Source organism: Dermacentor silvarum, chromosome 1, assembly GCF_013339745.2.
Source record: "Dermacentor silvarum isolate Dsil-2018 chromosome 1, BIME_Dsil_1.4, whole genome shotgun sequence".
NCBI classification, from domain to species: domain Eukaryota; kingdom Metazoa; phylum Arthropoda; class Arachnida; order Ixodida; family Ixodidae; genus Dermacentor; species Dermacentor silvarum.
The window spans coordinates 172071281-172097713 of record NC_051154.1 but is presented as its reverse complement, the minus strand read 5'-3'; the positions used below and the strand labels follow the sequence as shown (position 1 = coordinate 172097713).

General features: G+C 46.7%; 1 protein-coding gene across 3 annotated transcripts in view; it reads left to right on the top strand.

Moving 5' to 3' along the window:
* LOC119436394 (wings apart-like protein homolog) overlaps nt 1–26433 on the top strand; it is a 134048-nt gene that overhangs the window by 71027 nt on the left and 36588 nt on the right. For all 3 annotated transcript variants that reach the window (XR_007464048.1, XM_037703233.2, XM_049657467.1), the window contains exons 12-14: nt 6514–6710; nt 13250–13365; nt 22550–22684. Coding sequence is in view for 2 of the 3 variants with exons in the window: in XM_037703233.2 (XP_037559161.1) it covers nt 6514–6710; nt 13250–13365; nt 22550–22684 (448 nt within the window). In the remaining variant the exon portion in view is untranslated. The remainder of the gene's footprint in view (nt 1–6513; nt 6711–13249; nt 13366–22549; nt 22685–26433) is intronic.

The window sequence follows — 26433 nt, the reverse complement described above, 5'->3', positions numbered from 1 at the left end:
GGAGGAGAGGGGCACAAGGTGCGAACGAACAGCCAGTGAGGCTGAAACCAGAATCTTGAGTGCAAGTTGTGAAATATCATGGCGCGCATAGCGAGCGAGGGCCATGAAACTGCCAACGCTGGCAAACGCTTGCTTCACGATAACGGCAGTAAACGAAACTTCAAGGAGCGGGCGGCGCCGGCAGGGCACGACGAAGGGCGCACGCAGAGACCGTGGAATGTGAGGGAGGAGGGCGGCAGGGAAGCGGATTTCGCCTCGGCAACTCCGCCGCTTCGGTGGTTCCCTCACTTTCGACTCACCGTGCGCGCCCGCCGCCGTGCAGGCGCCGCCGCTTCAGCCGGCCAGGCGTCAGCTCCCCGAAGTTTCGTTTTCTGCCGTTATCGGGAAGCGGGCGTTTGCCGGCGTGGGGCAGTTTCGTTGGCCGGCCTGGGACAGCGCCGCTGCTTCCCTCTGCGCCGTAGCTGCAGCGTGCAAGGTCAACACGCGAGTAGAAAGTAGAGGAAGCATAAAGGAGAAAGAAGGGTTCACTGCCATTTTCTACGCGTGGCTACGGTAGCGTGGCTGAGACGTCGGCACGTACACGCATGTTCCGGCGCAACGCACAATCGGCGACCTTGCCATCTGAGAGAGGGTGAAATTTCTGCCGCGTTATTTTTAATTCTTTGTTTTGTTCGCGCGCGACATTGAGGGGTCTCTCCTAAGCTTTTACTTTATGGCGGTGCTGGAGCAATGCCGGTCGGAGGCGCCGCCGCGTGATTTGGTTCGAATTAACGAGATTCGACTGTAAACTGAATGAAAACGTTCTAGCCGCATTCCTCGACTGTCGCATACGCGTGGCGGCTGGGTGCACATGTTTTGCATTTGTGCGGGCCTTGAAAATTGTTGCTTGGGTTATAGTGCGGTACAGCTTAAAGTGCGGATATTCGCGACTCCGGCGACTTACGTTATAAGCGCTCTACACTACTCTATGGCGGTGCCGGAGCAATGCCGGTCGGAGGCGCCGCCGCGTGATTTGGTTCGAATTAACGAGATTCGACTGTGAATGCAAACGTTCTAGCCGCATTCCTCAACTGTCGCATACGCGTGGCGGCTCGGTGTACATTTTGCATATGTGCGGGCCTTGAAGATTGTTGCTTTGGTTATAGTGCGGTACCGCTTATAGTGCGGATATTCGCGACTCCGGCGACTTACCTTATAAGTGGTCTACACTGTATTATAATTTTTTTTAATACTGAATCTGAATAAAGAGCAGTTTTGCATAGTTGCTGGCAAAAACACCGAACTATTTGTTGGGGTAAACACAGGCACGGCAAAAAGTAGCTCTAAGCCTCCACAGCATTGCACGCAATGTATAAAACAGATGTAGCGAAGAAGACTGGCACGCGCTATGGACGCACTATCATCATCGGCCCGCCGACGAAGATGGGCTCGTGCTCTCGGCGTCTGAAGCTCGACTGAGACGGTCGAGTTTCTGAGTTGTCAATAAACCGCATTACATATTTGGTAGAGGTGCTGGGTATGGAGGAGCCATATGTTACGTACGCCTATAAACACCGCTTCACAGGCCACAACGGGATTTTTGCCAGTCTTTCTCGTATATGGCCTTGAACCTACCTGTACGCTCGACACCATTCTCCCCTACCGGCCTGACCCATCAGAGGGCACGCCTCTATCTGAAGCCTCCAAGTATGCCGAGGAAAGCCGTCAGCTGGCCCGTTCGTTCACAGCGGAAGACCAGAGTCTCCAAAAATTTGGTCGCGAAGATGACCCACCTCCCTGCACCTACTAGCCGGACTCACTAGTCTGGCTGTGGATACCTTCAAGCACCCCTGGTCTATCCTCTAAACTCCTTGCTCAATACCACAGTCTCTACCGCGTCGTACAACAGACGACGCCAGTCAACTACATCGTCGAGCCGCTAACGCCATCTACTGAGTTGAGACGTCGTGGACGCGAGGCAGTCTACGTCCAGAGACTTAAACCCTAGTACGACCCCCTTGTCCTCTCCTCTCCTTGAGTCGCCAGGATGGCTCCTCCTTCTCCAGGGGGCAGTTGTAGCGAAGAAGACTGGCGCGCCCTATGGACGCACTGTCATCTTCGGCCCGCCGACGAAGATGGGCTTGCACTCTCGGTGTCTGACGCTCGACTGAGACGGTCGCGTTTCTGAGTTGTCAATAAACCGCATTACACAGAGTATAGTCGACATGGCGGCAACTTTGTTCATGGTCGTCATGTCAATGCCCGAAACACCTTGCGGCGTCCAAATTTTTACTTATAGCCTTTATAATTGGTGCTAGGGTTAGGTGGCGGTGCTGCAAGAATCATGCAGCATGACAGTGGTCATAATTCTTATCAAAATTCGAAATTCAGAGTTTCACTTTAATCCAGTCTGTTTAGTTAAGTATGTCAATTAATATACACAGTAACAGTAGCAAGTGCACTGATTCAAACATCTTTCTTGATTGATGTCATTTATTGGCCAATAGCAGTAGTCTATGGGAATCTTGCTTATGACATATGCAAGGCGCCGGCAGCTTTAAAACAGGTGAGAAGAAGGCCTGAAAAAAAGGGTGTTTGCGAAAAAGGTGCCTTTTCTCTCCGCTTGTGAACTCCACACGTCGCACATGACTGCAAAATTTGGTTGAGATTTTCACAGAAGCGTATGCTATCCGCTGAATATATTTTTACGCGCATGCGTAAATGCCCCGTCTGTGAAATAGGCGAAATTATGTTTGTTGCCGTGAGGGAAGCGAGCCCCGGAGGAGGTAGGCGCCAGAAGAGAATCGCTGCGTTCGCGTACTTTTTCTTTGTGCTTCGATGCCGCGGTGCCCACTGTGCATGTTCGCAGCGTCTCTTCTTTGCATGCGTAGCAATATGCACTTTCTCTGTGGCACACCAGGCATTGCACCGTCCAGGGCCGGTATTTTGTAGCGATGCCTTTAAAGCAATAATGCCTTTTCGCGCTTATCGCGCTTTGTCAGTGGTCAGAGCGACGGTCCGCTCACGATATCAACGTTGATAACGCGAGCGTACCGTCGCTCTGACCACTGACAAAGTGCGAACGTTGATATCGTGAGCGGACCGTCGCTCTGACCACTGACAAAGCGCGATAAGCGCGAAAAGGCATTATTACTTTAAAGGCATCACTACAAAATACCGGCCCAGATCAACGTAACACCCGTGGCCGTGTTCGCGGCCTTTTTGTTTGTGCTTCGACGCCGCGGTGCTCTCTGTGAATGTTCACGGCATCTCTTCTTTGCATGTGTAGCAATATGTGCTTTCCCTGTGGCACACCAGGCGTCACACTGTCGAGATCTATGTAGCGTTTGCAACCGCGTTCACGCCCTTTTCGCTTGTGCTTCGATGTCGCGGTGCTTGCTGTGCATGTTCGCTTGCGCGTAATCTGTGTTTATGAAGTGAAACTTCATTAACTTTTTCACCAAATTCGAGGAGTGTTTCAGGATCCCTTAAGGTATGGTCAACGACCAATTATGCAGACACCAATAAATCGGATGCTTGACTATTCATACAGCCCTGCAGCACCGCCAATAGTCAGATAGACTTAATGTCTAAAGACGGCGGAAATTTTGGACACCTTACCGCACGTTGTGCGATAATTCGAACTCCGACTGCACAATCGGAGTCAAGTAGAAATAGCAATATTTTTGTTCTGAGACGTCACCGGCATGGTCACCAGCCATATCGCCGATGGTCCACGAAACTGAAACTAGTGAAGCATTTTAGTTCTGAGACATTGCCGAAATGGTCATCGGCCATGTTGCCGGCGCTCCGCGAAACCGAAACTAGCGAATTCTAAAGAGTCTAGTAGCGCATATGCATGCAGCAACACGCAGTTATAAACTTGGGCTTATTAACTTGGGACGATGACTTACGAAAGATACTTTCCTTTTCGCTTCATTTTGCGTGACTAGTACGGGATTCATCGACGGGAGAAAGCATTTCCTCACTGTGATAAGATAGCAAGCTTAGCACTGTGCCAAGAATGCCATCGCTTGTAGATGCTGACGCATGTTGTGCTAGTCACGTGAAAGATAGCGTACTTGGCACTGTTCCAAGAGTGCAGTTGCTCGTCGATGCTGATGCGTTTTGTGCCTGTGACACGAAATACGGCATGCTTGGCGTTGTGCCAAGACTAGGGATCCTAGACTCCAATGTGTCTTGAGCGAGTCATGCGAAATTGAACGTCTTTGAAAGTGATGATCCGAAAATACAGCGCACCTTTTTTGGCCACTTGTGGAATAAAATCACTTATTTTTGGGTGAATCCAGTATTTCGGACTCCTGATTATTCGACGTTTTGCCAGTCCCCGTTGAGTCGGAATTATCAATTGGCGACTGTATATGGTGGTTCGACACTTTATTTCAGTGTTGTGGTACAAAGAAACAAGGACTAATAATTCGAACAAGTAGGGCTGCTACCTAGAAGTGTTCTCTGCACTGCACTAACTGCATTACTCTGCACCTGTGTTTCATTTGTCTATGTTTATATGATAGAGCACATTCTATTGGCAAACCAGATTTCATTTAATGAGGATTTGCTGAAGGGACAAATCTTTTGAACAATGATCATGCAGAAGTGGCACTCTGGTTAGCACTCTGGTTAGCACTCTGGTTAGCTCAGGTTAGCCCACAGCAGCAACACTAAATTCTTGATGCTGCTTAACAAACTGCTTTTTAATTACACCAAAGTTGCACCCACCTAAAACAATCTGTCGGTTATAACGACCACATTTCACAGCATTTACGATTTTCCGACTCTATCTATTGAAACGATCTCGATCTATTGAAACTGCAACCAGATATAACAAACTTTTTCAAAAACGCCGTGCTTTTACTCCGAACACTTCAAACGTGGTTTCTGTAAAAGGAGGGTGCACGCGAAGTTCCGAAACAGGCAAGCGCGACTGAACTGGGCACACGAGAGTGCTATCGAGTTTATTGTAAACGGGTTCAGCTGTAGGATATAGGCTGATCTGCGCGCAGAAAAACACAGCACACAGACAGAACATGTAGAACAGGACGGGTGCAAACTTCCAATTAAAACCAAAGAAGCGTAATTTAAATGCACATCTATCATACGTGTGTCACACAAATGAACTCCTCTATGCCATTTGCATTGCAACAGCACAATGCAGTGGCCCAAAGGTCTTCACACCTTTGCTCTTCTCCTCCTTGAAATCCGTGTTCTTGTCTGGAAGAAGCCAATAAAAACCGGTGGTTTCATTATCGTTGATCACAACTACAGACTATGGCTGTACCATTTCTCTCACATAATCTTGTGTGTAGCTTCTGCCACCACTGCTCTTTCCTTGCCAGAAATGGTCTGCCAATTTCATTGACGTAAGCAATGAATCCAGTCAACATTCGCGTTGAACCTTGTGTCATCTACTGCTGCAGTGAATTGCAGTGCTTTCTTTCTCTTGCAACATTGGACATTGTAACATGGCATCAGACTTGAACTTGGAACTGTCTCCAATGTATCCTTGAACCATGTCAGTACTGTTGTGTCTGCATCCTGAAAGTTTTGTGCACTTGCTTCCTTTACGGGGATAGCTGTGGTTCTTGCTGAAGCTTTATAATCATTTCTTTTTTTCTTCATGATTGTTGTGATCATGAATGGTGCCAGTCCATGCGTCTTGGTCACATTTGCTTGCTCTTTTGGCTGTATCTTGAAAGCGATCTGCGTTGGGGGCAGAGTCTATGCAGTGTAGGTGCGTCGGTGGCTCGTAGCTTTGTGCGTGCTGTGTGTTCTCGGCGCTCAGTTTGCGTTGAAGCGATAGACAACAGCACAAAGGTCACTTGGCTCGCTTCTGCAGCGGCACTTAAATTCCTCACGCCAGCGTTTGACAGCGCGAGTCCGCGCGAGTCGAGTGTGAAATGTTCATGTTTGCCTGTGGGCGCTGACGCCATGCTTGTTAATATAGTTAATAAGCGAATGTTTACAAGTTTATACGGACGATAAAACTACTACTATTCCTTTGTATATCTATCTGTCTTCTAATTTGCTATCGCAATCGATACTTCGGCTGTTGGGCGAAACTACGACTCTTTTTCACACGTAGGAATTAAAATAATATTGTGTGCAGTTCAACACTACTCCCATTTCTCAATTTTTCCTGTTTCCCGGCACTTGCGTTTTTTTTTTTTTTTTTTCACGGTCCTGTGAAAAACATATCAGCGGGGTTCTACTGTATTATCGTTGTGCAAAGACTGGTTATAGGTCTTCTCACTAGCATAGTGCAGTGAGGAACTTGCTGTTAGAAATTTTTCCATGTCAGTGCTGAGCCAGTGCTACATTTCTTGTTCATGCAACGAGCAGCTTAGCTGTGTGGTGGACACTTCCACTTACGCTCCTGATCCACACATGCGAATAGGGAGGGCTTTCGTTCTAAATACTACTTTCGAGGTTTTTCCAGTGTTTTGTTTTTTCTTTTTTTGCAACCCAATGACTAGCCGTATTAACAAATTAAAATTTAGTTTTCCATGTTTGCAGGCTGCTGTTGCTGTGCCAGTCGAGCCTGATAGTACACCCAGTTCTGAATGAGCCTACTGCAGGAGCTGGTGGCAGCAAAACAGGCGAAGGCCAGATTACCTCAGTAGTTTTGCAGAGCCTGCGAGGACCTGGTGCCGTTTTTTTCTCCTGCCTGTTATCTGTTCTGCGTGTGCTACTGAATATGACACATGAGAGCCGTGAGTACTCCACATATGTTACCCTTTGCTTTCTCTTTATGCTGGTTTTCTCGGCCATCATTACTCCTGGAAGTGTGGTAGTCTTCTTTTGTGCATGTGTGTAAATGCCAATGCTGTCAAGCCTCGATATAAAAAACATTGACATAATGAATTAAACATAAAATTTGGTTGGTCGTGTTTTTTATTTTATAAGTGTGTTTTTGTGTTTTATAAGTGGGCACTTGTGTTTTTTTTTTTCATAAAAAACACAAGTGCCCCCCCCCCCCCCCCCCCGCCAAAAAAAAGTTTTTTCAAAAGCAAAGCTGCAGGATTAGGCTTGCATGCTGCTTGGTTAGCCTGTGTTTTAATCATTGTCTTGCTGTCGCTACAGATAGATGAAAGTATGGTCCATGCGCGCACCAAATTTCCGTCCCCTAGAGGGCAACTGCATTCCCATAGCTGAATGATCACGGGTTTCTTCACAACAGTCATTGTCCAGCACTTCTCCTGCTTTATTGTCGCCCTCCTTGTTGCAGACATTGAAGCTGCATCAGGATTCTGAGTGACAAAAATTCGTAGTAGCAGTTTAAGAAGTTGCCCAAAGCTATATTGCTATTAAATGCATAAAGGAAGAAACGCTACATGCATGCAATGCATGACATACCTCAAATGGAACCTTTACAACTTGGTGGCCTAGCTTGTGGTGTGTCCTATGGTTTGGGCATGTTGGGTGCCAGTGACAAAAACATAGCTCTTTCTGCTTGACTTGGCAGCTGAATTAGCATGCGGTTGTTGTGCAGGCAGAGTCTGAATTATTGAGTGGTGCACTGTAAGGCGTCTTAAATTTTGGTTGCCCTCATACCTTGTCTATGGGGTGAGTGGTGGTGCTGCCAATAAGCTGTCTGAATAATTGAGCATTTTCGAATTATCGTTCAGTGACTGTCTGACCTGTGGCTATAATGAAACCAGAAAAGAAGGATCTGACATGTTATCAGTTACAGTGACACAAATTTTGGTTTGTAGGAAGCTGAAAATACAGGGTGTTTTTCTGTATACAGGCTGCACCAAATTTTTTTTAAGGGACCCGAAACGACTTTGACAACTTTGTGCAAATGTACTGAGTCATTACAGTAGGTCCTTCTGATCATTAAGTGACGCATCTAAGCGCTTCACGTAGCTGTGTAATTTATTATAAGGTTTTAAAAATGTACATCGCTACCGATAGCAGTGGCGCCGCTCCCCCGATTTTTTGCTGCCCCATCCTTATTGACGCGTTCTCCATCTGATGTCAGTACGGCGAACTATTCGATTTACTACACAGGGCGCATCATCGATAACTTTACAACTTTATTGTGAACGAATCTTTCTTGTAGTAGTTTGAATGTTGATTAATTTGTTTCTATAAAAAAAAGTAACAGAAAGAGGATACACAACGACAATTTATCACTACACTCAAGCACTTCCGGCACACTGCTTGTGTTACAATGTGCTCCGTGTTGACGCAAGCTGCGCGGTCAATATTGGTCTCAATCTCTTTTTGTGAGCACCATGGTTCGCCCTTGTTACGTTGTGTGGCTGCAAACGTAGCGATCGGTGATATGTCAAGCTGTGACATTGTGTCCCTCTGCAAGGCATCAGACAAGCATCAGACTGTCGGTATCCTATTGGCACCACCATCTGTCTAGTTTGCACATCTATCTATCTAGTTCTATCTATCTAGCATCTATCTATCTAGTTTGATTGGCAACAGCATCTAGTTTGCCGCTATCACTTCACGCTGAAGGTAAGCGCAAGCACAAGGGGACTGGGCGTTTTACGGGATGAGTGGAGGCACAAATGTGAACGGCCTGCGTGGTGTAGCCACCTGGTTGCACAGAGCTCAACCAAACACAGAGCTAATATAGCAGTAACCAAGTGTATTCTATTTTGCTGCTGGTGTAAATTTTTGGTAGGAGCGTAATCATGAACACGTCTTTTTAAATCTTTAAATAGTTTTGCACTTGATTACAGCAATATTAGCTCCGTGTTTGGCTAGTTCAGCTTTCCTCCACCAGGTCGCTGGACCATGCAAGCCGATCAGACCGCTTACTTATGTCTATGCTAAAGCTCCTGCAGCACAGTGGTAGTAGTATGGAGGAGAGTGATGGAAGGAGACAACAGACGGTGGGGAGTCAGTGGAAATTGTGTGTGTTGTGTTGTGTGTGTAGATAGATTCAGGAGCGTGATTGTGTAACGGTGTAACTGAAATGATTGGACTTGGGGATACATTTACCTACACCATGGTGAGACAAATAGTGAGTTGAGACAAGTTAACCTAACAAAAGAAATCACAATGTGTGCAGTTAACTAAGTTACATTAATTAAATTTTTTGTTTTTGAGCTTGTCCTTGACATTATCTAGATGAGTGACAAAACTTTCAATAAACAAGCTCATCTGAGAGCCACACAAACAAATATTTCACATTCAAGCGAAACTTAACTTGGAAAAAGAGTGCTTGTAATGTTGACCTCATTATCCCCTGCCTTTCATATCATGTTGCCACTGTAAATTGGCATGACCCTGTGAGTCGGCCTTGCTGTCTGCCTGCCGGCCTGAATTATTTTCTTCTTTTTCTAGTGGCAAGCAGTTTAGAGTTGTAATGGTAGTAGTGGTAATGCTTGCATATAACTTGCTGCTGCACAGAAAGGATGCATGATAGGATGATTTTGCAGGTTTAGCGCACCACCGGCATCACGACATTGCGCTGCGAATGAAGGAAAGATAGTAATGACGGGGGGATTTTCAAGGCACCTCCTCACGAGGCCATACCAGTAATGCCAGCGTGATAAAATGCGGGCTGGTGAGATCGATGTCATAGGCACTGCATTCTTTTTCTAGTCAGTTTTGTTTTTATTGAGGTTTTGAATGTGAAATATGTGAAATATTTTTTTGCATAGGTGTTACAGGAGCTCGTGTAAGGAAAGGTTTATCGCTTAGCTAGATACAGTGGAATCTTGTTGATACAATCTTCACGAGAACTGGAAAATAAAACGTATCATCCGAAAGTCAAATCATTCAATGTACTATCCAGCGAAATCGTACTATAGGGGGGGGAAACACTTTTGATCCTGGAAAACGTATTACGCAGAATCGTATCGAGGTTCCACTGTAATGTCAAGGACAAGCGCCGGACAACTAATTTGCATTTGCCTCCTAAGATAAATGATTTAAAAAATAATTGATGTAACTTTGTTAATTATGCACTTAACTGATCAAATTACTCCTTATTTAGTGGCTGCCAATCTAGACACTGAAATGGTAAACATAACATCACCATCATTTATATTGCACTAGATAAAATTTTGGTGTAGCTAAGCAAAGTCTATTCTGGCAACAAAAATGGTAAATACATTTGCCGACCGATTTTTAGAGCCCAGATTATTCGGACCTGCATGTCTATAGTTGAACCTCATTCACATCAGCCACGAGAATACCTTCGTTATAATCTATATTCATTATGAGCATACACATGGATATCAGCGGGAAAAAAAATTGTCGTCAAGTCTATGTGAAAGCGGCGTGTCTCCAACAGGCCAGCGAAGGGTGTCCTGTAGATTTTGATGACTCGTCAACATCTTGCCGTGCCAATATGAGGCACGGGAACAATAATCAATTACGTACACGTGCTCTGCACCGCTGTTTTCGCAACCGTGCAATTGGTGTGGATCATTCGGGATTGGCATGTTGGCTTGCCAACTGCGGTCCAACCATGCCAAGCTGCTGGCCAAAACATGCGCGCCGCTGAGACTTTTTGAATGCGGAGGGGACCGCTCGTGGATCCGTACTCTACTACTCCGGCCATCAGTCTAGCCTGTGCGTCTGATCACACGCTCGATCAGCAATAATGTCTATGAGTGCAAATATTTCGGCGGCGAGCTTTCCGCGACAGCTTGTCACCAGCTACTCCATGGGCCGCACTGCTTTACTAACCTCCTCGCAAACCAAAAAAAGTTGCAAGGTTGTTGGCAGGGGCAGACATTGCCCGTGCCAACTCGCATTACCAAAGCGAAGTACGAGCTATTATCAGAGATAAAAGTGACAGATGCTGGCAATATAAAAAACAAGAACCACAGATATTTCATTCCGACATTAAATAAATTACTACATGCCATGACTGCATGGCAAACACGCACTAGCAAACGTAGCAGAAGTGACATCACTTGTAGGGGGAACAATCTACATAACTGTAATATGAGGAAAAGATTGTTGCAATATTCTATACATAATATGCATGCATAATATGTCAGGTGGTTTGTTTGGGCTCGTTGAAGTGTTTTTTTAGTTTTTGTATGACAAAGAACAAAGTGTTCTTTTAGTCCTATTATATGTGGATAAATTTCTCTGTCTTTCTTTTTTTCTTTCTGTTTTGCGTTAATGAAATTTGTCCTTGTATTATTATTCGGTGTCATATAATATCTTGAATTGTATTCAGTCGCCGACCGTTTATTCGGACGCTGAAAATTCGGACATGCTCGTTTATTCGGACACCTTCGCGGCACCGCCACTCATCCCATTGAAGTAATGTATAACTACGACCGATAGTTCGGACGCTCTACAGCGCGCCGTTCGATTTTTCGGACTCCGGCGGCCTGGTCAGATGCGACGTCGAACGCCACGATACGGTCACGACAAGCTGGCCGCGATGTTTACATTTTGCTAGGTTGCCAGCACTGAAAGGGCGCGCTTGCTATGGTTGGATTGCTGGTGTCTAAATCCACGCAGCACCTACAAGTGTCAGTTGCCGATCTCGAAGTACGTTCATCGCAGGGAACCCTGCTAAGCTCCATAAAGTGCCAAAGAACCCCCCCCCCCTCGAATTAACCGAATGTCGAATTATGGAGAGTATCAAGACAACAAACAAATGCTTCACTACGTCAACACGATTTTATTTACTCAATGAATTGTCGAATCTTGTTTCTTTTAGCACAAGGCCAGTGCGGAAGCTGAAATTCTCTTCATCTCACTACTGATTAGCGCTAGCAGCGGCGAAGGCCTCGCGACATCATTCGCGGCGCGCGTTTTCATCTGAGACGCGCTTTGCAACAACGGGCGCACATCCCGATTATTTTTTCGCCACTCAGCTGCTCGCCAACAAATTGTCCGTCAATCGCGATGTAGCCGGTGCTTTTTATCTTCGACAGCTTTGCACTGAGTCAAAGCAAACCTACTGCTTGCCGCAACCGCTGCGGACGAAACCGCGGCCGCTATCGACGCGATCATGGACGGCGACCTTGCGGTTCAGAAGGCAGGCGGCTGACGCACGCACCAAGTCAAAACGAAACTACTTTTCGCTGCAAGAAGTGCGGACGAAACTGCGGTGGCTATGACGCTGCCACGGGAGGCGACTACTGAGTTGTGAAGGCACGCAGCCGATGCGCGCATCGAGTGAAAACGAAAGTACTATTTGCCGCAACCGCTGCGGACGAAACTGCGGTGTTTATCGACGCGATCAGAGATAGCGACTACGCACTTACAGAGGCACGCGGCTAGCCGCCAACGCGGTGTTACTCGCGGCGATAAACGCAAGAATAAAGGCTTTAAAGGCACAATTAGGCACGAAGCGCTTCGGCGTTGCTGTCAGTCACGTTCCGCGTACGATTGCCGCTGAGGACCACGGCGATGCGGACTGCGCCGCTTCGTTTCGGTTGGACGCTACGCCGTTCTTGCTCTTCTGCGGCGTGCATTTGCGGTGCTCCGCGTTTTTTTTTTTCCTCTAACGTATAGGTCAGTGCGCACGCTATCGGCACCTACCCTATCTACAAATAGGAGAAAGGCGCATGGTAGTAAGCTACGGCCTCCGACATTCAAGTGCGAAAGCTTAGGCGCGCTGCCCGTTCTGAGAGGTTGGGTGGCTACAAGCTGCTTGCGCAGTTCGCGCGTTGCTGTTACGCACTGTGATGTGCTTTTTTGACACTCGGGCATGGGTAATGGAGGTTCTTTGGATCAAGCGCACCTCGTGTTCGCCTGTTTTAGACACTTGTGGAGAGCAGGGACCAGGGAAAATTTATCAGTGGCTCGCGAAACCCCGAGCAGGGGCCTGCGGAACCCGTAGGTTCCGCGGAACCCACTTTGAGAACCCATGGCTTAGTGTGTTAGGCCTGATTTGCTTGTTCGATCTCGTCCAGTCGTCGCGTAGTGCGAAATGGCTCCGACGCCTTCCGTGCCATCTGCGCCGACGAGACGCGGCAATTACAAGACTCTGTCTATAGCGATAGCCAGACACTGTCGGAAATAAGGCTGACCTGATCGCGTGTAAGCGTGCATCTGTACAGTCGCGCATTGACAATTTTTTCCGTCCACTGGGACCATACTTTTTTCTGGCGAATCCTTTTTTTTTTCGGACTCTCGATTATTCGGATTTTTCCGCGGTTCCCGTCGAGTCCGAATAAACGGTCGGCGACTTTCTGTTTTGCGTTAATGAAATTTGTCCTTGTATTATTATTCAGTGTCATATAATATCTTGAATTGTACAGTAATTGTAGTCCCAACTTAACCAGGAGATTTTCCCATCTATTTTCAGTCTTGGGCAGCAAAGTTGTTGGTAGCCAGCCAGGATTGCTCTCTGCCATTTTGCTCTGCATCCTGCAAGCCCCTAAAGCAGTGCCAACGGAACAGCGTTTTGATCTTCTGGTTTTGGTGAGTGTGTAAAACTCGTGCCTTGTCTTCTATGAGCACATGTAGGCATATCTCCACTTGCCAGTAGCACTATCTTTTAGTGGCATTCCAAAGTTGAAAAATTGAATCTTTGTACAGTGATATTTTGTTCCTGCAAACCTCATATTTAAAATCTTTGTTAATTCAAAATGTTCATTTGCTGTGAAAGGGAATACAGTAGAATCCCTCTGATACGTTTTTCATGGGATCGTAAAAATAAAACGTAAGAGCCGGGAAACGCAAGAGTCGAGAAATAGGAAAAATTGAGGAATGAGAGTAGTGTTGAACTGCACAAAATATTATTTTAATTCTTACGTGTGAAAAAAAGGCGTGGTTTTGCCCGAAAGCTGAAGTATTGATTGCAATAGCAAATTAATAGACAGCTACACAATGTAAAGATAGTAGTTTTATCGTCTGTATAAACTTGTAAACATTCTCTTATTAACCTATAACAAGCATGGTGTCAGCGCCCACAGGCAAACATGAACTCATCACACTCTATCAGCGCGGACACACTGATATAATCTCGACCGGGTGAGGTAGGTTGTACCTCAGGAGACGGCAATGAATGCGGGCATCGTGATGATGAAAAAATTAGAAAAGATTGTATTCACTTCATTGGTACAGTGTTTTGAATATCCGAGTCTCGAGCGGTTCTGCTTAACACGGGGGCCAGGACGGCCTTAAATAACCCCTCGTGGTCTTGTGGTAGCCGATGTCTCCTTCGGGGAACTTGTGGAAGTGTCAGTCCTCTGTCAGGTGGTCAAGTTGACGACCTCCTCTCCCTCGGGTCCTCTCCTTTGGTAGCTTGCCTTTTGCGTCGTAGAGGTGTGACGCTTTCTCGGGGATGAAGGGGATTATCTCGTCACGGGAAAGGCGCTCGGGCTTGTTTCCCACATTTGAGAGGTACAGTTTCCAGGAAGATCATAACCGCCTCTTAGGGATGCAGATAATTGCCCCGGCACGGGAGCGTGTGTGGGTTTGGTTTCCCACGACTGAGATGCAGAGTTCCAAGCCGATCATGACAGCCCGTCCGCCGCCACAGGAGGTCTCGAAGGGGTTGCAGCATCCAAACACCTCGAAGCGACCGGCAGACCCCATGCCTCTGCTTCGTTTCGCCGTTCGTTCCAGGGCAGGCCAGGTGACACCTTCTGGAAATAGACCACGCCAAGCCCAAGGCACAACAAACAGAGAGCACCCAACTAACCATGAGAACTGCCAGGTTCACACATTCTTCACATAAAACCTTATCATAATTATACCTGCAGCCCTCGTTCGAGATTCCCGAAAATTAACAAAAGGAAAAAAACTAGACTTCAATGCATATTTCAACCAACCTAATACCTAACGTTTTTGTTTCTCTTGCCCGGGAAAGCCACGTTTATTGAGAGACTGAGAGCGCATTGAAAATTATCAAAGGGATAAATGCTGCGCAGTGAGTTGGGTCAATGCTACCTGCCAGTACCAGCGCTTCTAATCCCATAAGTACTGCGCTCTGATGACCACTTCAACTCCTAAGTGAGCTGATTCAAAAAGTGGCATTTATAGCCAGAAAACAAAAAACCCTACTCTATCTCCTCGTAACACCGTTAAAGAAAATTGTTTCTCCGAACACGCTTCAGCACATCGAAATTCTACAATGGCAGCACATAAACGCACCTACCCTGTAAGCATTGAATTATCCAAAATGGATTATTTCTACAAACCTCCAATGTTAATGCCTATCTACAAAATCAGCGCATACACGAGCCACCACCGTCGCAAAACTTGCTTAGCAGTTTTGTTCGCATCACTGGCTCTCGTAACAATCAGTGCAACGAAACACCGAGATTAACGCGGAACCTTTGAAATTAAAAGAAATAAGGTCTTAATAACTAACAAAAGAAAAAAAAATGCAACATGCTCTATTTACAAATTTACAAACGAGAACCTTATGGAGGCGCCCAATTCGACAATTACTACCTCTTAATGCACACTCGACTAGGTTGCAATCTGAAAGTCATTGGGCCTCGCCATGGGCAATAAAGGGCGCCAGACATACACTGCCCCCTCCCGTCACCTGTCAATTCGTGAGGCCGCAGCTTTCTTTCTCGTCTCGGAGAGGAAGGCCGTAAACGCGAGGAAAATCGCCATTCTTCCTTTGTCCTCGCTCTCGCGGCGCATTCCCCCTCATTGACTGTTTGACTGGCCCTGTGTGTGCGTGCGTACCTCAGCCAGGTTGACCCTTTCAGCCGCAGTCCTGCTCGCGAAGACACGCCCTGTTCTGTTGTCATCCGCCTTTGGCGACGTCTCCGTTTTCTTGCATGATGGCCTGTTCCCTTTGCTTACGGGCTGTGGTGTGGCGTCTTTCTCGAATTTGCGCTGCGCTAAATACTTCGCTCGTTTGCGCCGTCTGAAAAAGTTTTGTCGCGCCAGGCGGTCACCGAATGTACCTCTGCAATCCCCGATCGTCCGGTTCCTGCCCTGTTTGGCCGCCATGTCAGTCTCCTCTCCTTTGGACGATTCCGGAACGTCACTCAAATGCGGAGTTACAAGGGAGTTTTTCAGCGCCTCCTTGACCTTTTTAGGGCTGCTAAAACCAGCCTTGTCTCCGAAAGGAACGTCCTCCGGAAGAGCCACTGTTTCTACTCCCGTGACGTAATCGGTCTCTTCCTCTGCCGCAATTCCTTCTTTAACAACCTTCAGAAGGTCTAAAGATCCTTTCGAATGTGGTAGCACCAAATTAGTTTCCAATTCCTCTGCTAGTCCTTGCTGCGGTATGCCCACTGACCCGGATGCCTCCTCGCTAGCGCCTTTTTCCCCGCTTTCACTAGCTGTGTGCTGTGCTTTCTGAGTGCCTATGTCATGAGGCCTTTCCCTTTCTTCGTTGCCATGCCTTATCTCCGCCGCGATCTTCTGAGCCTGGGGACGCGGGAGAGCTTGGACCGTATGGTCGCCAAAACTCAGGCCCTTCTTCTTTAACAGCATCTCTGAGCGATTTGAAAATAAGTAGGGGTATAGCTTGGACAGATTTTGTGATACTGTGGCTTCAGTAAGCAATATTCCGAACGGCCCCTCGATCTTTACGCTGGCTATGGGCAAACACACACTATCCTCCTCAACTACCTGCCGGATCCACGCATGTTCCCCGGTGAAATCCTCAGGTTGCACATACACAGGGTGGACGATGTCCATTGTCGCAGCCGAGTCCCTAAGCACCCTACATAGCGTTCCGTTCACTGCGACGTCGCAAAGGTAGGGTTCTAAGAGCTCCAAGTTGCCGTCATTAACGAAAGAAAAAATAATCCTAGGCTTCCGACAGCCGATCGCAAGGTGTCCAGGCTCCTGGCAACGGAAACAGACGACTGGTTTTCTAGCCTCAAACGCCTTTTTTGTTTTTCTTTCGTCTTTCGCTGCGCTGTTACCAGTGCATTGGGGACCGGCCGAAAACGACGTAACAGCCGGGAAAATGCAGCACAGGGTTCACTGTATGCAGCATCCAAGTGGGGATCCATGTTCAAAATAATGCTGTACGCTTCATTTTTAATAATTGCAGCTGCACAGGTAGTTTGTCGTGCAGGAAAACATCTCTGCAGCCTCCTGCACTCTCTGGCCGTTGCAATTACTATTGCCTTAATCTGTTCAAGATATTTCACAATTCTTGTGTGTGTAAAGACTTGTAGCTCCCTTCTGTGTCCCATTACACGTTGGTCATCGTCACCAAGTTGGTATTTCACAGTATCACATAAGAGCCCTGTATCAGTCATTTAGTCCCACGACTTAACAAGAATAGAAGCACCTTCCTGACACAGCTACTAGAATTGATAATAGTGCAGAGTTTCACATGGCCTTAGCCAACGTCAGCTAGTGCTTAACATGAGCTGAAACTTGTCAAATATTACAAATAGTTAAAGTTCAGTCGTCATCATTTCAGACGTTGCATGATGTTGCTAGTAGAAGAATTCCAACGGAAATGTTTAACAATGCATAGAAAAACTCTAGATCAAATTGATCGATTTCTATAGGCACAGTAATAAAAGAGCTAAAGGAACTCTCTTGAAGTGGATCCAGTGTTTTCGGGAAGGCCTTGACGAACTCGAGGACTATGCAAGATCAGGACACCCCTCCACCTCGTGTGAAGATTAAACCATAGATCTTGTATATTTTCTTGTGCTTAGTGGCCACCAAAGGACTGTTAAAATGATATCAGAAGCTCTTTGTCAGTGCACCGAATTTGACTAAATCACGATAGTTGGCACCAAGATGGTGCCAAAACTGCTATCTCCTTAGCAAAAGTTGCGACGAAAAGAATGTTGCATTGATTGGAAAACTTCAAACAACAGCAATGAATTCTTGGAAAGGGTCGTCACCAGCGGCGAAACTAACACCTTGTTATGATGAAGTTGAAGGGGGAGCTGAAATTATTTTGTTACATCAATTATTGCCCTTTACTACAGTATTGGAAGTAAGGAAATGCGGTAGCGCCATCTTCAGGTAGCGCGGCGCGCTCCTCATTGTTTGGCTGCCAGCCAGTTCTGTAAGGGTTTTCAAAACAAGGAAAGTTGGTAACCGCAGTATGTCTGGTCCTTGGCAAACTGCAAACACAGAATACTATTCATGGCCTTTGGGGGCAGTCGTTGCAATGTAGTTCTCCAGGCCTTTCTTTTTTTTTTTTCCATGAAAGAAGAAATCAAATTTATTCATGTTGCAACATTGTTGTCTCAATGCAGTAATCACACAAATTCTCAACTTGGGGTTGCATGTGCACATGTATATTATCATGCGATACAGTCGAACCCACTTTTAACAATATCGGTTTTAACAATATATCGGTTATAACAATGAGAAGTTGCTGCACCGTTAACTTTTGTATGTTTTCTATGGTGAAATAACCAGTTTATCTACAATGCCCCATGCCGCATTATCAGTTATAACGATGAGGTCTGGCTACTGGGTATCCATCCCGAAAGAGAATGGAATGCAAAATTCTTGAAAAGAAAAAAGAAAAAAAGAAAGAAATTCAAGTCACTACACACCACCGCGCACTATTTTCCAGTCTTCTCCGCATCGCCAGCCTCGTGCGCCTCCCTCCTGTCGCCCTTCCACCCCTCCGAACATGAATGGGCTGCGCCTATAGCTTTGTGTTTACGCCGCACCACCCTCTGAAACACGCATTGACCGCTCCAACTGCGCTGATAGCTGATAGTGCTGGCTGATGGATTGATATGGGTGTCACACGGCGCACTTTTGATCGCTATCAAAAGTGGTCGTGTGACACTGGTATAAGTCACTCGTGCTCATATTTCTTGGTTGTGTTGAAGTCGTTCCGGGCCTCGCGGTATCTCAGCCTTTTTTGACTCGCCGTCGAAACGGAAGATTGCAGATTCGCCAGCTGATCATCGGCAATGCATAACGCTAGAATGCGCACTGCTATATGCTCATTCACACACCGATTTTGGTCTTCCGACTGTTGGCGGCAGCGTTATCCTTCCTTTAAACCATTGGCCACAGCGTTTTCCGTCCTGTAAACTGCTGTCGCCAACAGTCTGCAGACCATAATCGTTGTCGTGTCAGCCTAGTGTAAATGAGACTTAAAGATTTGAAAACGAAGTGCTTTAACCGATCAGGCGATTGCGAACGTGCTTGCATCGGATAGCGGCAGTGACGGCGGCAGCGATGATGCGGTAGGGCAGGCTGCCTCAACGTTGTCCTCGCAGGAGGTGCTGTAGATGATTCAGTCTTTCTTGGGCTTCGTTCTCGCGACGGACCTTCGCGAGAAAAGGATGTCGGCAAGCTTTGCGTAACGCAAGCAACACTGACGGGCATGAGGTTTTCTCGTGCAAGTCAGAAGTACGTGGAGAGATGCTTGCGGCGATCTCGCCCCAGCGTTTCTTCTGGATTTCTCAAGCTGAAAGGCTGTCACGGCAACCTTTAGTATTTCTTAAAAGGCACCTTTTGAGGCCACCAAGCCGAGACCGCATGTCACTTTGCTTTGCGGTTGTTATAGTACAGTTAAATGTGGATATAACGGAATTGACAAATTCCCGAAAAACTTCGTTATAAAGAGGATTTCGTTATATGCAGGTTCGGCACGAAAATTAGAAAAAGAAACGCTTACCGTATTCACTCGATTGTAACGCGCACTCGTTTTTCGTTTTCGTCGAAGCACTCATCCTTGGAATGTCACACCAGGTACCGGATGCGTGGACGCGTGTTGTTTTGCACAAGCGCGAGGCATCGGAAACGAAGAGCGAGTGTCACGATGGCGTCGTATAGTGTTACAGTAGAACCACGCTGTTACATTCCCGGGGGCTGCGTTTTCCCAGCTGTTACATCGTTTTCGGCCAGTCCCGGCACAGCTCCTATAGAACCCAATGCATTGGTAACCCCGCAGTTGCGTCGCAACTGTGGGACCGTTCCGGCATCATACGTTGAGAACTGCCACTCCGCGCCGGCCCGAGCGGCCATTTTGACTTTTCATGTCGCGTGGCTTGGTGGCTTGACGATGGCACTGGCCACCCAAAGTGCCGGGGGTGACAACTATGACATATTTTCGGTTTCTGCCAGCAAAAGTATGGCCCTTGAGATCTGTATTTGCTATATAAAGATGGTGTCTATGATGCGTTGTGGCCCTGAAATTGGTTTTGGCTCATATATATGTATAAAGTCCAAGGGCGATACCGCAGTCGCCGCGCGCCGTATGCTGTATGTGCGAGTGAAATCGTGCGAGGGGAGCAGACGACCGCATCTAAATTTCGCGCGTGCAAGAAAAGCAGGGAGGAAGCGCGCCTTCTTCCGTTGCGCTCGAGGCACCGGCGAGTGAGCGAGGGGGGAGGGATAGCAGGGTGGTGTTGTACGGTACTCTGGCATCAACTGCATACTGCGTGGCGGCACGCGGTCGCACGGGCCGTATCTTAAAAGTGATCTGCGTTGGGGCAGAGTCTAGCAGTGTAGGTGCGTCGGCGGCTCGTAGCTTTGTGCGAGCTGTGTGTTCTCGGCGCTCAGTTTGCGTTGAAGCGATAGACAACAGCACGAAGGTTACTTCGCTCGCTTTCCCAGCAGCGCTTCCACACGCGGCCAGCGTTTAACAGCGCGTGTCCGCACTCATCGAGTGTGATGTCTCATAGCGTGTACCAGCGCGTCGGCAACATCAACTAGAAAAGGAAAGAGTGCCGGCTTGGCGGGCTAGGCCAGCTGCAGCAAGTGGCAGGATCAGGTTTGAATGAAGGGAGGGGTAAACGAAAGGTCACGCCCGCGGCGGCAAGATCGCTAGGTCGAGGGATGCAGGCCTGCCTCGCACACGCACGTACGCACACGTGCCCTCGCTTTGCATTCCGTCGCGGCGGAGAAGGTGCTTCCGGTTGCTGCTCGTGCAAAAATGACAAAATTTGGGGCGAAATCTCTAGGTTGTCGGAGGGGGAAATTCGTTATATCGAGGGGGTCTCCGTTGCAACTTCGTTACGTAGAGGTCTCAAATACATGTGCTTCTATGGAGTAACGGCGGGGGATAGAAAAACTTTGTGATATCCAGGAATTCGTTATATGGAGGTTCGTTATAAGCAGGTTTAACTGTAGTGCTATTCTTGAATGTCGACAGCCGCGGCATGTTACACGCGATTGGAGTACGCAGGAAGCAGAGTTAAACAGTTAAACGAGTCAACACAATCAGCAGCTGGATGGAGGAAGGTGGTGGCATTATAGATTTCTCAACAGCTTTGTCATCTCCTATTTTGTTTTTTCATGCAACCCAGTTATAACAATGGAATTTTCGTGGCACTTGAGTATTGTTATAAGTGGGTTCGACTGTATTTCCATCTCGCTGCACGCGGTGTGTGTCTCGGTGTGTGCCTGTGTGTCTCGTTTCTTTTTTAGTTCGAATGGATAATGCACTTCGGTCCATTCAAGTGGATTACATGAAGAGGTGGACATTACTAGCATGAAAATCTAAAATGACCATGTAGCTAATCAAAATAATCCACTAACAGACTGTAAATTATTCACTTCTTAAAATTGAGAAATTTAAACCACAGCTTAGTGAAGTCCTATTTGTCTAGCAGAAATCCATGGACTATTGCATCACTTTCATGGTATCTGTCCCCAAAATGTGCTTAATTATGCATTGGCATTGCACTTATAGTTCCCAACTCTTATTAAAGCTCTTGTGAACCTGTTAACAGAAATGCCAATATATTTCGTACCACATTTTGGAGATTAACATGTCAGTATTGATACTAGTCTTATGATTTATGCTTAGCAGGCGTGACTTTACAGCTGCTCAATTTCAAAATCTCTACATCTAACAAAGTGAACGGTTAAAAAGGCGATTAATGAATCTTTTCAATTATAGCTTCCTGGAAATTGCGATGTCCTATGTAAATAATGTCCACCTCTTCAGATAACCCATCTGGACAAGTCGGAAGCGCTTTCAAGGGGTTGAAAAAAAAAATCACAATAACTAAATAAATCTTGGAACAATAAATAAATAAATAAACCTTGGTATATTGCAAACGAGTGAATTTTAAGCCTGGTATGCAGCTTCATGACCCAAAAACAAGAGAAGCGAGAGATTAAAATAAGGACTGGAAAAGACGGTGTGCTGTCTGTGGCGCAGCCTCTTTTTTTTCGCCATGAACGCGGTGCAATAAAAGCCCGTTAATTAAAGTTTCGGGTGTACGTTCTCTGACTACGAACTTGATACAGCTTTCTGTTGCTCAATAAGTGCAGCACATATTGAGCAACGGAGAGTTGTATCAGGAGTTTTTCATGTTGCTCTGCAATTTTCTCATTGACACTTTTTATCTAATTATAATAATTGAGAAGTTGATTAATTAAGACTAATTATCTAATTAGGCAGAATCCAAAAAATGATCTGCGCATCTCCAAGCGACGGCAAAAAACATTATCTTAGTTCTCTACAGCTACATAGCGTTTGCATTTTTTTTTTAAAGTTTAGCCCAAGTTAAGTGAAACACACTGAATAAATTATGGGCCCCTTGGCTGTCTATTGACATTCAAGAGGTAAAAATTGTCTGCTCCGAAACGCACGCTTCACAGTTAGACTGTTGCACCACAGCTTCTAAGTTTTACGTGTGCCTTTTCATTGTTGGCATATATGCTATGCTTTATGTTCTAACTCTTGTATAGTCATGTTCGTAATTGTTAATTAGTTTTCTGTATCTGGATTTAGTCACTGGGATTACTCATCAACCTGGTGGAGCACTGTGAGGAGAACAGGGAGCGCCTGGCTGATACACAAACAGTGGGTTCGTTCGAGTCCGTCTGTGACCAGATGGAGATGCCGGCATTCAATGCTCTCATGGATGTGAGTAGACATTTAAATTGTGTCCAAAATGTTGCTGAGAACAGCGTGGTAATGTGCACAGAGCTCCCAGTTCCAATACAAGTTCTTGATGTACTAATAAAGGGCCTCAAACCACATTTTACATTTTTAAAACACATTTACAATAATAAACATATCATGTATTGTGTACAAAAAGCTGTAACGGCAATCTTCGTAAAATATAACAGCACTGTGTGCTCCAGGAAAGCCTCAAGTTTAAAAAGTAATTGCCTTTGGGACCTTTCAATCCCCTTTTCTTTTTTTTCTTTTTTTTTTTGTGGTAGCACCAGCAAGACCTGGAATAAAACACGAGGGCAGGAGTTTTCGATTGGACAATTTCCGAACAGCGTTAATTCTGCTACGTCTGCCAGTTTGTGTTTGCCATGCAGTCATGCATGCACTGTTTCCTTGTTGTCATAGTGCCATAGTGCTGTGTTAGCACGATGTGTTGCCATACGAGTGCACTACACTGACATGGCACTGATGCCAATGAGACACCAAAGCCATCAATCAACTGACACGTAGATGGATACAGTCACTGAAAGACCAGTTTGTCACTTAGCCACTAATGTCACCTGCACAAAAATAACCACAACTTGCTGTTGATGTCTGTGGTGCAAACAGTTAGCGAAGGAAAGAAGAAATAGACAGAAAGAGCGCCAATTCGCAATTAATTTGATATCAGCAAAATGTGCGCATACGTTGAATGCTTGGATAGTGCAGATATAGAGAGAGAGCAATAAAAAATAGATGTACACGACCCGAGACGTTATTGCACAGTGATATCAAACAACTGAAGCTCGCTTTTGTAAAGTGATACTGAAGGTATACTGATACAGTATAGACCACTTATAACGTAACCGCTTGTAGTGCAGGACCGGATATAGTGCGTTTTTTTTAGACTCCCGTTAATTTTCCCATAGCACTCCATGTATACACATATTGTTTATAGTGCAGTTACGGGAAACGAAGTACCGGTTACAGTGCGGCTGCCTGGGACTACGGAAGTCAGCGGAGACGGCGAACGCTCCCCTCAAATGGGCGCCCCAAGGAGTGCTCGAGGAAGAAAGAGAGACAGAGTGGAGAAGGGGCACATGGTGCGAACGAACAGCCAGTGAGGCTGAAACCAGAATCGTCAGTGCGAGTCGTGAAATATCACGGCGCGCATAGAGAGCGAGGGCCACGAAACTGCCAACGCCGGCCAACGCTCGCTTCACGATAACGGCAGTAAACGAAACTTCAGGGAGCCGGCGGCGCCGGCACAGCACTGCGAAGGGCGCACGCGGAGACCGTGGAATGTGAGGGAGGAGGGCGGCAGAGAAGCGGATTTCGCCTCCGCAACTCCGCTGCTTCGGTGGCTCCCCTCGCCCTCCCTCGTAGCTCCCTCACTTTCGACTGTCACCGTGCGCGCCCGCCGCCGTGCACGTGCAGGAGCTGCCGCTCCAGCCGGCCCGGCGCCAGCTCCCCGAAGTTTCGTTTTCTGCCGTTATCGGGAAGCGGGCGTTTGCCGGCATGGGGGCAGTTTCGTTGGCCGGCCTGGGGCAGCGCCGCTGCTTCCCTCTGCTCCGTAGCCGCAGCGTGCAAGGTCAACACGTGACTAGAAAGTAGAGGAAGCATAAAGGAGAAAGAAGGCTTCACTGCCATTTTCTACGCGTGGCTACGGTAGCATGGCTGAGACGTCGGCACGTACACTCATGTTCCGGCGCAACGCAGAATCGGCGTGACCTTGCCATTTGAGAGAGGGCGAAATTTCCACCGCGTTTTTTTTTTTTTTTTTTTTTTTTTTTTTTTTTTTCACGCGCGACATTGAGGGGTCTCCCCTAAGCTTTTACTCTATGGCGGTGCCGTAGGAATGCCGGTCGGAGGCGCCGCCGCGTGATTTGGTTCGAATTAACAAGATTCGACTGTAAATTGAATGCAAACGTTCTAGCCGCATTCCTCGACTGTCACATACGCGTGGCGGCTCGGTGCACATGTTTTGCATATGTGCGGGCCTTGAAAATTGTTGCTTTGGTTATAGTGCGGATATTCGCGACTGCGGCGACTTACGTTATAAGCGGTCTACGCTGTACATAGGTCACCCTTCCTAATATAATAAGCTTCCATTAGATCTCGTGCCATCATATCACGACTTCTTTTGAGAATGTGCTTCCTTCGTCAACCTCTTGCATCTCGACATCGACAGCTGTGCACCACCAACTTGCTCAAGATTGTACAGTAGAACCCCCCTCGCTCATACGTTTTTAAAAAATACGCGAAAAATAAACGTACGATCCGGGAAAACATACGATCCGAACCCAGTAAAAATTGAAGCTGACAAGCCCATATTGAGGTGCAAGGGCAGAAAACATTTATTTCTTGCAAAACGTAGTTATTTTCTGCTGGTGCGTCTCACCCTTGGACAGGAACAACTTCTTTTGCACACATTGCAGACCATTGTCTGCATTTTTGTTATCTTTCGTGCGAAAGAAGCTTTGTAAGGCTTACAGGCCAGCAAGGGCTTCGGCGAAGGTAGCCGGTGGGCGCAAGCCTTCGTTCTCGCCGCCGTCTTCAGGTGCCTCGTCCGCCACCACCTCCGCTACGATCTCGGCGACACTTTGCGGCTCGCAAGTCGGGACATCGTTGTCAATCGCGACGAACTCGGCGACGGGCACATCGGCACCAGTAGACATGAATTCCTCATCCATGTCTTACGAAAGAAGAATGGAAACCGAGGGGCTCGATTTTATTAGTCATAACCACATAAAGCCAACAGAGAACGAAGCCAAGGAAAGCATCGGGGAAATTAAGTGTAGTTAAAACTGGAATGTAGAAAATAATGAAGAAAAGGGAAATGAAAGTGGACGAAAAGATAACTTGTCGCCGGCGGGAGCCGAACCCGCAACCTCTGCATTACGCGTGCGTTGCACTACCAATTGTGCTACAGCGACGGCCATCAATTCGTCCACTAACTTGGGTATTTATGTTTACTAGATCTAGCCCTAGGAGTGTTAGCCAGCGCCACTTGGAACCATGGTGGGCGGATGTGGAACATCCTTTTTAGTCCGATGGCGTCACGATACACGTGATCTTGGGAGAGCAGGCACATGGCTAATAAACCCTCGCATTCTACCTAATGACATCAAGGCTGTCAGATTCGAGACCCTCGGATTCGAGACCCTTTTATTCGAGACCCTTGTAGCGTACAGCAGAAGCAAGGGCACACTGTCGGAGCGCAGTGAAAAGGGCTCGTACCGACGAGACCAACCATAGGAGCCGTAAAGGACCAAGCTACAGCACAGGAGGGTTCTAGAAACTTGTGTTCAATGTGATCTAAGATTCATGGGATAACAATTGCATTTTCAAGAATGCATGCTTTTGGAAATTTTCATGTTTTCCGGGAAGCCTTTTGTACACTTAGAATTGGCGCATACTAATGGAATTTGGCATACATACATACTCTTTAAGGTATGTAGAATGCCGATATATATTTGAAACTGCATTATCTCTCAGTAGTAATTACAATAGTACAAGGTTATGTTTCCGGGAACTGAGAAAAACAATGGTTGAAATGTCATAATTTTTTTGTCACACTTCCAATAACTGTACACATTCTTTGACTAGATATCGGCACTCTATGATCTACAAAGAGCCAAATAAACCATTGCGCGATACCTTTTGTGATAGTTTAGTACATAAAAATGTGCCCATAAAGGTAGCTATAATTTGTCATTGAATATAACTCGAGAACT